A 12,923-nucleotide genomic window follows, 5' to 3' on the forward strand; every position below is an offset into this window, starting at 1 on the left:
CTCTCAAACACAATTGTCGCCAGTTGCAGAACATGCTTGCCAACAAGGACACTCAATTGATTTTGATAACGTTGAAGTGTTGTGTAAAACGAATTATTACTGGCCAAGACTAATTCGATAATCCATTGAAATTGAGAGAACTCTAAATAATTGTAACCACTCTGACAGCTACAGGCTTAGTCCGGCCTGGAAGCGTATTATTAAGTAATACATCTTACAATTACAATTCCTTAGAGAGGAAACACATACTAATTAAATGATTACTAATCTATTATATAATTACAATACCCCCCCCTACTCCTCCGCCTCTGATCTCTGCACCTGATGAGTTCAGTGATGACGTCGTCCTGTTGTTACGTTCCTTAAGCGATGATGACGTTTCTTATTATTCTTTGTTTAAAATCGCCCGATGATGCTGGATGTAATTACCAGCGAAACGTCGTACTACTCAAACTGTTAATGTTGTGGATTTACTCTCAAACACACCGGTGAGCTGAAGTAGTTGTTGTTTACGTGACAAATCCCTTACTTATTGGCCGTGTCGGGTGGTGGAGGGTTTCATCACATTTATACTTACGCGATCTAACCCAAAAACCTGTATTATTAATCACACATCACTGCCATATTACAGTGTGCCTTGTAATCGGCTGTGACGTGCTGTGCCGCTAATGGCAAGCCCAGCAACACTCCGGTGTACGTCGGGGATGCGTTCCCGAAAGGCTTGTGAAGAATGCGTTGAGTTGTTGTTTGTTGTTGTTACGTTCCTTAAGCGATGATGACGTTTCTTATTATTATTTGTCCTCTGATCCGAATCAACTTCAACATGTATATATATATACATGTGTGTTTGTTGAACTTCTTTCGCGCTGTGCGTAGCCAACCGTGCACATCGGATCGCCAGGAGCTTAAGCAAGCTCAAGCCTGGCTAGTTGTTAAATGGGGTGACCACCAACTTTCCCAGATGTCACAGGCATTCGAGTATTTTCCAGATTCCTCCAACATGGCAAGTGCTCATGAACGTTATATCCCAATGCCGAACCAGGAGACACAAGTGAGGCATTCCTGGATAAATAATTAGAAGTATTTTGTTGTCATTCTTAGTGTCAAGTCTATGCAAGAAGAGTTGTGTTTTTTTTGTATGACCTGAAGACACAGAACACAACTGTCTATAAAACAAGAAGCCTTTATTTTTTTCTACGAAATTATGTACATAGAATAAAGGAGTAATATGCTCTCTTTATATTTACAAATGAGGTCGTCAAGATCTGTATTACAAACAGTTTACAGCAATATCAGTTTCAAAGACGAACGTGCATCATTTAGTCCAAATGATGCACAACACAGCACCTTTTAGACCCTGTCAATACAACTCACAGGTAACCAAATTTCATTTGGTAACGCCTTTCATTGCTGGAAGCAGCCGTGTTACTTGAAATCAAAACTCTTAGCCCTACGATGAGTTTTCGGATTGTTACCGCGTGTTTGTACGGCATTGCGTCTGATGACGACTCGCTCCATGTGCTAGGCAAAAGCTTTGAAGAATTTCAATTCCTGAATGAGCTCCCAGCACGTGGAGTGAAACGTCAGACGTCATGCAAAACAAGATGCAGTGCAACCCAAAAACCACACAATCGTGGAAACCTGCAGCAATATGCAAACGATCGTGATAAAATAATTGATTTCTGATGTTTTCTTTGAAAATACAAGTTTATACTGTAAAAAAATTGCTAATATACTCGTGTATTTTTTTCATAATTTAATTTAAACAGTCTTAATCACATCATATATGCTGGATTTACTGATTAATATAATTTACGTACAAGCATTGTTTCTCTGTATTTCTAAAATCTTTCTATACGCGTTGTCGTTGCAAGTAATATCTAAAAGTATGTGCAAAGCTACATTTTTCGACATTATCATGTGATCTATCAAGATTAGAAAAAAGGTCCAGAACATGGACTTTATCAACCAAAATAGATTCTCACATGTGTCATGTCAAGTGCATTCAAAATACATAGTAGATGGAAGAAAATGAACCGCGCTGCATTCAGTTGAAGACAATTGAAAATAATATACCTCATGATATTGTTCAGAACACACAGGCATAGTTTATTAGCTCCAGCAATCTTTTTCCTCCAAAAAAATATTCAGTGGCAAAAAAAAAATACATTCAAACTGCCCTGGGAAGACTGCTTTGATCTCAACAATGCTTCGTTCTCTCGTCCGCAACTTTGAGAGACCAACGCGATGCCTTGCGTTCGCAAACCGTCGCAGGCTTCCAAGAGTTCAGTGACGTGCACTGCGCTACCCCGACCTTCCAAAAACTTTCAAGGCATTGTGGTGTTTGTGCTTGGTGCCCAGTCGGGATACGTATTCAGGTCAAACAAGGGGATGCCCCAGGTGAAGATCCCCAACATGACCACCAAGACTCCGATGATGTTAATCCCCAAGCCGACCTTCATCTGGGGGTGGGAAGGAGAGAGCGGGGGGGGGGGGGGTGTAAATTGATTAAAATGAGATTGGATCGAAGTTTTGTTTCAACAACGTTTTCACCTTTGGCTGGAACAATGTAGACGTTGATTATTGGTTCTTTACCCTTCTATTCTGGCAATAAAACTGACACCTTTTTACAAGGAGTCATGTTTGCATAGACCACAATACCTGCAGTCATAATGCAAACAAAAAAACACAACTATGATAATGTATGCACTGTCCTTGAAGTTGATTGGTCCACACCCGAGACAGCTTTCCTTAGAGCCTCGTCTCACATAGGGTCGGACCAGATGACGCCAAAAGCATTATGACTGCAGGTCTATGCAAACATGACTCCTTGTAAAAAGGTGTCAGTTTTGTTGCCAGATAGAAGGGTAAAAACCAGTTATCATATTTTTACTGGCAAATGAGGTTCCAATAGTGTAGACGTTAACAAGGTATGGTCATCGTCTTCTGTTCACGCAAGTCACGCACCCAAAATGGCCGACGCTGAGAAAGGTATGTATTTGAAATGTCAACTCGCGTGTGTTAGTTAATGTACTTTTGCCGTATTCTCAGGAATAAGAGTGTGACCCTCTGACGATCCGCGTGTGTGACTGCCGACGGTGTTTGTGTGACACGAGTTCCACGTGTCAGCAAGGACATTTAGGCTGCCATCGGTCACTCTCTCGAACAAGTTAATTCCTCTGTCAAATAAGTAACCCAATGATGTCAATCAATGAGGAACCGAATGGGAAATGATTGATGATTATGTATTTAGGGATGTTGAGTGTATTTGTTTAAATGTATAAGTGTTTGAAGTCCTGGAGTTGACATTGTTTGCCTGGTGCCTTAAATGTTGGGCCGCATGGATTCATAGAAATGGTGATGATATTAGTTATAACCTAAATATTATTGTGGTTCAATAAAATGAATGTTGTAACACTCAACTGATTAGTATTAGTCCTTATCATTAGAATACTTAGAGCAAAGTGTCCAGTCATGCGCTGATTGGTGTCATTATTTATTTTTAGCACAAATAAAATAGGTAAATGTTGTGGGTTTACTCTCCAACACACCGGTGTGCTGGACTAGTAACGAATTGGCATGTTCTGGTTACGTGACAAATCTTACTAATTGGCTGTGTCGGGTGGTGGCGGGTTTAACGACACATTTATATTTATGCAATCTAACCCAAAAACTCTATTATGGATAATATTGGTCGCAAAAGCCTACATGTTGAACCAAAATAGGTATATTGTAGTGTAAAGAATGTATGCCAGAATTGTGGGCTACAGATTAAATTTGCAAATCAATATTTTGCCACTGTGAGGCCTGTAGAATCTACAGTGGTCACACATATAACACATGTGGATGGGAAATCATGTATTCTTACAATCCATGATTTTATGCATTTACCATCCTTAGGCTAGACATTCCTGCTAATTCGTGACCAAATATCTTTATTAAAGCACTGTAGCACTGTTTTGTGCAAGGTGTTATTACATGCGAACCAAAGTCCGACCTTTATGGTCCAAGTGGAAAATAGAGTTTTGCGACTGAGCAATTACATCTAAAATTAAGTGGATCGGAGACAACGTGTTCGCGTACTATCTAACCAAAACTTTGCCATCCTGTTTAGCACAATAAGTTAACAAATCGATTAGCACGGCTGGCTACGTACGGTGTGAGAGACATTCAACATAAATGAAGACTAATTTAAAATAAAAATTCACATACAGGACTGACCAACTTGACAAAACGTTGACACGTCTCTTACCATGTCGGTGACTTTGAGGTGACCGTATGTAAATACGATGGCATTCGGCGGGTTGGAGACGGGGAGGAGAAAGGCGAAAGAGGTGGAGATGGTGGCAGGGATCAAGATGAACAGTGGGTTCACTTGAATGGCCTCTGCCTGCAGGGAGGGACGTGCATCATTAGACGGTGCTGAAACAGGAGCTGCAACCGCTTATCGTGCAACAGGCCACGTGGTCACACAGGGGTGCAAATGAAGGTGCATCTCTGCAATTTCTTGCTCAAGCCACCGCCGGCAGAAGGGCTTCCACTCGACCAGTGGTTCTGAACCTGGGGTGCATGCACCCTCTGGGGGTGCGAGATGCCCTTTCTGTGAACCACTGCACTAGAGGGAGTGCTGGAGGGTATTTTGGCCTGCTCTTCCACGTCGGCCAGCTATATCGGAACAGGCAGAAGCGCCCACGCTTTACCCCACCACATGAGACCTGCCAAAACCCATTCAATGTAACACGACACACAGAGTAGCTAAATCAAACACACGTGATATGGAAGAGTAAGTGGTTTTACATGAAAGTATTTTGGTTATAAACCCCCGTGTAAAAGCCAAGACTTTCATGTATTTTTAATGATTCTTTGTACTTTTTCCCCAATTTTATTCTGATCGTGCTACCCGCATCATCGCATAGGATAAAGCATCCATTCTGATTGCTTGCAGAGCAGTGCAAGCCTTTATTTTAGAGTACAGCCCACGAAAGTGGATCCCACAGAGCTACCTCTGAGATCCTTTGAAATAACCTCTGTTCCACACAGTAGGGGGTAGAACATTTCCCCGCGCTCTGCCACTGAGAATAATGTCCGTTGCATGACGATCAAACCAATGTAACTTTCAGGGCAGGAATTTAGCGACATTAAGCGAGGAACCAATTTAAAATGATATTTTTTGTGTCCAGTCATTGTCCACTTGGCTGAGACCATTCTAACCCACGATCTCAGTGGTGAAAGCTCAACGCTCCCACTTCCAAGTCACCCGCATTTTGGCTTCATAATACTTCAACATACAACCTTTGGCCTGCTCTACTCTATGCACTGGCTGCACATGAATTGTCGTTATACGCTGGCATAGAGTTGAACTTGTGTTTAACGCACCAAACTGGAGAGGATGGGCAGAAACAGGGTGATGGTGGCAGGGTTGCTGGCCACCTCAGTGACAGTGGTGACCAAGAGACAGGTCAGGAGGATGATCAGCCACACGGGCATGGTGTTTAAAGACACGAGCTTGCTGCCAATCCACTCTGACAGCCCTGACACCTGTACGGAGAAAAAAATAAACAACAGAGGCAGCACACTTCATTAGTCTCCTCCACCAAGTTTCCGATTCACTTTTACATTCTAATAAATGCCATTCGTTCGAATGAAAGCCATCTCGAGAGAAAAAAATCTATCGGATGGGTATGAAAAAAAAATGTATTTTCAGCCTTTGGCAATCCAACCGATGGATGAAGACCTCCTTCCACCGTGCCAGTTGTGGGAGTCGTTTAGCAAACACAGTACTTCACCACGCTCACTCATGGGCATTTTGGGAAGGAGGATGGATGGCCAAGGATCGGTTCAGATATTACCCTGGCACTGATTTCAGCTGTGGCTGACAATTTAACTTCGGTTGCTGGGTTCATTATGAAAAATTGTATACATCCTCCAAACAAGCGCTCTCCACTCGTGAACAAGATGAGCAAGTACATTATATTCTGTTAAATTAAAGCGTTTAGAAGACAGCGTTTCAAGTATAATTAAACTACACAATTGATTGCTTTCAATTACGGACACTAATAATTGGAAGCCTATTGTAAAAACAACACATACATCACAGCACATGGCACTACTAAGAGAACCAATTGCGGCACGTCACTCAACTTATTCTCCGTAAATAACTCTGTTCTTCAATCCCAAATCATAGCAGCTGGAGTGTTCCGAGAGTAAAAACTCAATTGGTCACACTCTCATCCAGACACTGGGCTGCTTCAAACATGGAACGATCTCCCAGACACACAAACGTATTCCGCCAGTCTCAACTTATTTAAATCTTAAATCAGAACAATTTCCACAACATTTGCAACTGTTACGGCTAGGGTACACTCTATATGAACTGGTGGTGTGCATCATTACATTATCTGTGCCATCGTTGTTGTGCTTGACTGCAGTGCAAAGATGTATTGGTTACAGATTTTTTAAGAATACGAATTAACATTTATTTGTAAGGTGCCTTCCACTAATGTCTCAAAGCGCCTTGTAAGAATACGGATAAGCCAAGAGAGAAGGAGAAGCTAAATAGAATAAAATTACTTAAGAAAATAAATTTTAAGACGACACTTACAAATATCCACATTATCGGATAAATGTTTGTATCCAATCATTACGTATTTGCTGCCGATGTTTCAAGTGGACTAATCCTGGACAGCACTTGCACGTGAGATATTTCATCTCAAGCTAGCGAAATATTTGAATGCATCATAGCATTCGATGGGCGTCGCTCACTTCACTGCCCCTTGCCAGGGCGAATCCTCCTCCGACGAGGAAGGCCACTTCCCAGGGCATGCAGCGCTGAAAGTCCTTCCATGAGATCATGGGCGTGAAGGAGGAATCGGAGCGGCCCTCTCCACCCGTCTCGACTGAAACGCGTCGGCAGAGAAAGACACACACACCCGTCAAGTCACGAATCACAATTATAGCAAGAGCACATTTGGTAGTCACTCCGTTCGTATAGGCGCGAGGCTATCAGGAAAGCACCATGTTTCACAGGCGATGATCGTCTTTTGGTTGGGGGGCGATGTTGCTTCGGAAGCTTTTCCCAATTATATAATTTGCCGGTAATCTTTCATGTTTCGCAAAAGTTTGGACTGTGAAGCCAGCATATGCGGCCGGTCCCTTTTTTTTTTATTGTTCAATGGAAACCAGACGGTGCGTGCTTATGGTTAACACACCGACAGTAATAACCATGGTGGGCTCGAACAGTAAAACTTTTCCACCAAGCGACAAACACACAATCGTTCATGAAAGTCATTGTAAATATTTTCGTGAAACTTTTATAATCCTGCTTGCAAAACTAGAAGCCATTACAATTTCAAAATAGTTTGTTTGAATTAAGCTTTTGTGGTGCGAATGGAGTTATTGCGATGACAACTTTCTTTATTGCTTATACAATAAAATATGGTTATGAAGATTTATTCTAAAGCAGCAATCATGTCCATCAGGCCACATTAGCATGCTAAACTCAGCTGTGAATGACTTTCAAAGTATTATATAACATGAGCAAAGAGGCTCAGAATATATCAATGTAAGCACATTGCTCTATTTCAGTGCCATACACGTTTCCCTTGCGTGATTTGCGCACATGCGGCTCACCTATTTCTACCTAAAATGCGCTATATGCCATTTGAATTCACTCATGTGCGACTATGTGTGTGTACCGTGTGTGTACTGTCTGTGTGTACAGTAGAACCCCTCTTAACAAACACCCCTGTTAACGACAAATCGCTTAACGACGGGCCTCCATCGAGCCCAATGTGTAGTGTATAGTGTAGTGTATAGTAGTGTATAGTGTAGTGTATAGTAGTGTATAGTGTAGTGTATAGTAGTGTAGTGTATAGTAGTGTAGTGTATAGTGTAGTACTGTGTGTACTATGTGTGTATACTGTGTGTGTGTACTTTATGTGTGTACTGTGTGTGTACTGTGTGTGCTGCGTGTGTACTGTGTGTGTACTGTGTGTGTGTGATTTGTGTACTGTGTGTGTACTGTGTGCGCTAGTGGGCAGGCTGCTGTCTCCTGCGGTTTCGCTTTGTGCGCCCTTTTTTGGGAACTCACAGAGCGAGGGAAACCATCACATTTGGTTGTTTTCCCTTTGGTCACCTGGTGACCAGGTGACCCCTGCGAGGCGGACGGTCCCGTTAAAACACGCAGGGCTTTAAGCCACCTGGCATCACGCTACTCAGCTGATTTATGGCTGGGTGTGACTGCCGGCGGAACATCGCACCTATGTTTTACATGCCGTCAGATCGCTCTCCAACACACACCGGGTGCTGTGGCTGCAGCAGTGACAACTTTTTTTGGTTGGCCGTGTCGGGTAGAGGAGGGTTTTGCGACACGCAGCATTTATTTTTACGTGATCTGACCCCCCCCCCCCCCCCCCGTCTATTACGAGATGGTGCTGGTTTCTTGAGTTCTCACCCCCCCCCCCCCCCCCCCCCCCGGTTAAACAAAAGTAAGCTACTGAAACAGCAACAGCGTGAGGGAGCAATTGCAAAGCGAGGCTTGCCATTTCCTGCGTATCCGCAGAGGGTGACGAATCGTGGCGGCATCTGAGGGATGATGAAAAGCAGGAAGCCAAGGAGGAGGGCCGGAGTGGCATCTCCCTGATATCCTTTCCTGAAAATACAGAAACCATCGCATTCATAGATCATACAAACTCGTAGAAACTCCACGTGATAGCAAAGACTCTGGTGTGTTTAAGTTGGATATAATATCGGGTTTTTTTCCTTAAAATTTTCCCAACTTTAATCCCGATTGTGACATCAGCGTCACGTCATGCGATGAAGCCTTCGTTCCGATCCCACGCAGTGTTGACGAGCGAGATCCCTGCGATTGATGTCTGTTCCACTTAGCGTGAGGCAGCAGTTTCCCCACCTGCTCCGCATATGACAGTAATGTTCATCACTCGTTTTATGGCCGATAATTTTATATTTTTTAATAAAGATTACCGACGTGTCAGCCAATACAAACCCGAAACTCATTATTATTTTATTTGCAGTGTGTAAATAGAGTAGGAATATTCGTTGTCATCATTTTATAAGTAGAACTAGGAAAATTACCCGTCGGGATGCTTTTTATCAACTGCAAAGGATCACAATCAACATATTTATACTGGAGGAACACGATGAACTACATTGTCCAGTTCAGCACAAAACCCCACAAAAAACATTGTACCTTGCTTAACAAAGCAAAGGTCACAATGTTTTGCTCGCAGATTTTACCACCTCCACAGTTATGCTGTCGTAACCTCAAGTGACTCAGCTGTCCCCTGAGTTATTTTTACGTTGTTCTACTATGGCGCACCGTGGTTCAACCCGTGGTTGACCTGACTTCGAATCCCGATCACCACGACGAACTTCGGTGAGCGAGTGGCATGTGAATCGGTGCCAGGCACTCCCTTCGCCAACCCCCACTGACCAGAGTGGTCAAGCAACAACCACTCCCGACATGGCACCCAAGGAGGTCTTCATCCAGCAATTAATTCATTGATGGAATATGCATTAACTAGTTAAACGAAGACAATGAAATCCCACCCACTGTGATTATTTGACACGCAGCTGGAGATTCTCGCTGTGGCCCAAATTGACACTGGGCTCAATGCGCAATGAATGTTCTAAATTAGAGACGTACGGTCCGATGACGGAGGCCCAGCCGGGCATGAAGCCCGGTTCACGCGTGAACCACAGGATGGCCATCAACAGGAAGATGATCGCAGCCACCGCCTCTTGATAGCTGCATTCAATCAAGACACCAGCAGCTGACAGTCAGCCTCAAAAATAGACAAACTCGTCCATTAACATCGCTCATCGCACTCCTCGGAGCTCAAACATGTGTTGCTTCACCACGCGGCAAGTTACTTATTTACATATTTTTCTCCCCGGGGACACTGTGACATTTTCCTAAGGGTGTTGTATTTTTTTTTTTACAATTGAGATTTCTGACCACAGGCACAAAGGCCAATACGGGAGTAAAGATAACAAGAGTTCAACCCTTGCAATTGCTTGCTCACGCCACCGCTGGGTGAAGGACCTCCACGACAGGAAGCTCCAGAGAGCTCGTCTAGAAGGCGTCTGGCCTACTCTTCCACACTGGCCAAACGTCTTGGATGATGGGGGCGGGGGGGGGTTACCCATACTCTACTCAACCACACGTGACCTACCGATCGACTGCTGGGTGGACAGAGGCAGGACATTTTTTAAATCCTTTATATTAAGTTCACTTGCTTGCTTGCTTGCGCTTACGACCGTGCAAATCTTTCGGTTGTTTTTTAACCCACTTCCCGTGATCCAGTCGAGCTGACATTTTGCACACAGACTCGTTGTGCGTGACAATTTCTTTTCGTGAAAATTTTTTTCAAAAATTTTACACTTTTTAGGAAAAAATTTATTATATGTAATTACCAATTGCTTAATGGTGGCAGGCAATCATCTGACCCATAGGTGGCAGCCATCTCAAGCCAGAGGACGAGAGGACTCTAGCCGCTACACATATAAAGGATTTATAGTGAAAAACTTTGTTTTTACGGGTTAATTTTGTTTAACTTGCCCCATTGTTTCAAATCAAATTGGCGACCTCTGCATTGTAAGTCCAATGTGCGAACCACTATACCACGGCAACTTGCATTGTTCGTATAGCATACGGGAGCTAACACACCCGTCTTTGATTTGGCACGAGTGCAAAAATCGTGCGGCGAGAGGAACGGAGGAGGAAGAGGAATGTATTCGTCCCGCAGTACATTTTGCCGCACACAGCATGGGTGAGATGAGACCGTCAAATCGACGCCACACGGTCCCTCACGAGGATCGAGGCATCAAAGTGTGAAGTTCACAAGAGCGACGGCTGTGCTCGTAGCGATAAGAGTAATAAGATGGGTGTGAATCAAAATGAAGTAAAGCTTTGGACCGATTGCCTTTGGCCGCCCGGCATATACAATACGCTGCACGCGCAAGTGTGCGCTAGCAGATAAAGTGTACGGGTTTAACGATGGATTATGAGGGATTTATAGTTCAATAGGTTGGAAGTTGTGTCTCTCCGTGAACGATGCCCACTTTGATAAGTTAAGGATATCAAGTCAGGTAACAACTCTTTCATATGCTGATTTTAATGCGTGTAGCCAGCTCATGACGATCCGGTGTCCACTGCACATTTCGTCATTTGCTTCCTCTTCCCTCTGTCTTGTGTCAATATGCTCAAGTCCAGGAAGTGAACATTCAGGGAAGTCATTCATTTTTTCGACAAGCCACACAATTACGTGAACGCATCTTCACATCCACATGACTAAATGTTCCAGCTCTTTAATGACAACAATTCTTTCTAGATTTGAAGCTTTCGTGACTGCAAGGATTCATATTCTTAGGTTTTATTCGGTAAAGTCACGTACACCTCACAAAAATAATATTCAGGGCCTACCTTGGCTCATCCCACCCTCAACCAATATATATATACACAAGGACTGTTTTCTTGGAATTTCTCTCACGGTTCCACCTGAAGACGGAAGCATGTGTTGCCTCCGAAACGTCGTGATTTTTATTTTATTTTTATTTTACTTTTATTAATTTTAATTTTTTACCTACGTGACTTTACCGAAAAAACCTAAGAATATGACAACAATTCTGTATAATGTGTGCCGCAGCCTCACCTGAAGGGACCGAGCTGCTGATATTCCTTCTTGATGACAGCTTCTGCGGCCAATTCCTTTTCGGTTTTTGCGCATTTGAACATGTGCGTAAAGCTTTGAAAACGACATGGGGAAAAAAAAGGAGATTATCAGACGATTCCCCCCTCCCCACACCCCCTCCTCAGGTGACCGCGGAAATAATCACCGGCACATTGACTGCGGATAGTTTGCAGCAGGACTTTGCGCCGCGTCTCAACTTACTTGAAGCCGAGGAAGATGATGTGCATCCAGACCCAGCTGAGAATGAGGATGATGAACGAAATTGGCAATGAGAAGCTAATCCAGGTGGTAAAGTTAATGCAGTCGCATCCCGGGTAGCGCCTGCAAGTGAAAAGTAAAAAACAAAGAGGTGTGCATTAATGTTTGGGGGCTTCTCTTATTTAAAGCACAGTCAAGTCAGAAATAATACACTTTCAGAATATAGATAATAAATTACGTTTTTGAAAATCATTGTTTTTTTTATATAGATTTGTTTTGCTATTCACCGTTTAACAAATTTCTATTAAACTAATGAGTTTGACAGGCGAAGAACATCCACGTAATTACGTCTTCTAAACTTTTTTTTTTACGTCGGGTAAGGGCCCATTGTGCTAAGAAGAAACTGTTTATCAATGGCGACCCAGCCACAGCAGCAGCAAGCACGTTACGCGGGAAGGGAGGGTCTCCAGGGGCTGCTTAGAACAAAATCACGGTCATTTTATACATCTAGAACTATGTGCATACGCTTGTGAGGCATTCAATAAATTGCAGCGATATGGGGTCGCGATTTAAAAGCTGATTCGTTGTCACGTGTTATTGCCTCATTTGTATCTCTTTCACGTGATCTCACTTGCTGCATCTCGTTGGTTCCATGAGGCAAACGTACCATTTGATATAATTAGCAAAATTTGTAACTAATCGATGATGACACACAATAACCGATGCATGTATTGTGAGGATAAGAATCTATTTTAATTGAATTGATTAATTGTTACATGCCTAATATAGCATTCATATAATGACTGTCTTCATAATGATAACTAATAAACATGTATTTTTTTTTCGTGATTCCAGTGTCTTGATGTGGAAATAATCAAAAGTAAATGACTTGAAAGTGCATGGTCTCCTGCCAAATACTGGGCATTTACAGGTAAATCATAATCTTGGATATTTCAACAAATTAATTGGGCAGGTTTGGCTCAAGAAAGATGTGTGGGGTCAGTATTCTCACCC

General features: G+C 43.0%; 1 protein-coding gene across 2 annotated transcripts in view; it reads right to left on the reverse strand.

Moving 5' to 3' along the window:
- Positions 1-1,167: 1,167 nt before the first annotated feature.
- Positions 1,168-12,923, reverse strand: part of SLC13A1 (solute carrier family 13 member 1) — a 31,943-nt gene continuing 20,187 nt past the window's right edge. For both annotated transcript variants that reach the window (XM_061566831.1, XM_061566830.1), the window contains exons 10-17: positions 11,913-12,032; positions 11,673-11,765; positions 9,665-9,766; positions 8,541-8,650; positions 6,763-6,896; positions 5,377-5,538; positions 4,253-4,390; positions 1,168-2,462 (exon numbers count right to left, since the gene is read on the reverse strand). In XM_061566831.1, coding sequence (XP_061422815.1) covers positions 2,328-2,462; positions 4,253-4,390; positions 5,377-5,538; positions 6,763-6,896; positions 8,541-8,650; positions 9,665-9,766; positions 11,673-11,765; positions 11,913-12,032 — 994 coding nt within the window. In that variant the 3' untranslated portion in view covers positions 1,168-2,327. The remainder of the gene's footprint in view (positions 2,463-4,252; positions 4,391-5,376; positions 5,539-6,762; positions 6,897-8,540; positions 8,651-9,664; positions 9,767-11,672; positions 11,766-11,912; positions 12,033-12,923) is intronic.

Source organism: Lethenteron reissneri, chromosome 37, assembly GCF_015708825.2.
Source record: "Lethenteron reissneri isolate LAM-NWPU_2019-01 chromosome 37, ASM1570882v1, whole genome shotgun sequence".
In the NCBI taxonomy this organism is placed as follows: Eukaryota; Metazoa; Chordata; class Hyperoartia; order Petromyzontiformes; family Petromyzontidae; genus Lethenteron; species Lethenteron reissneri.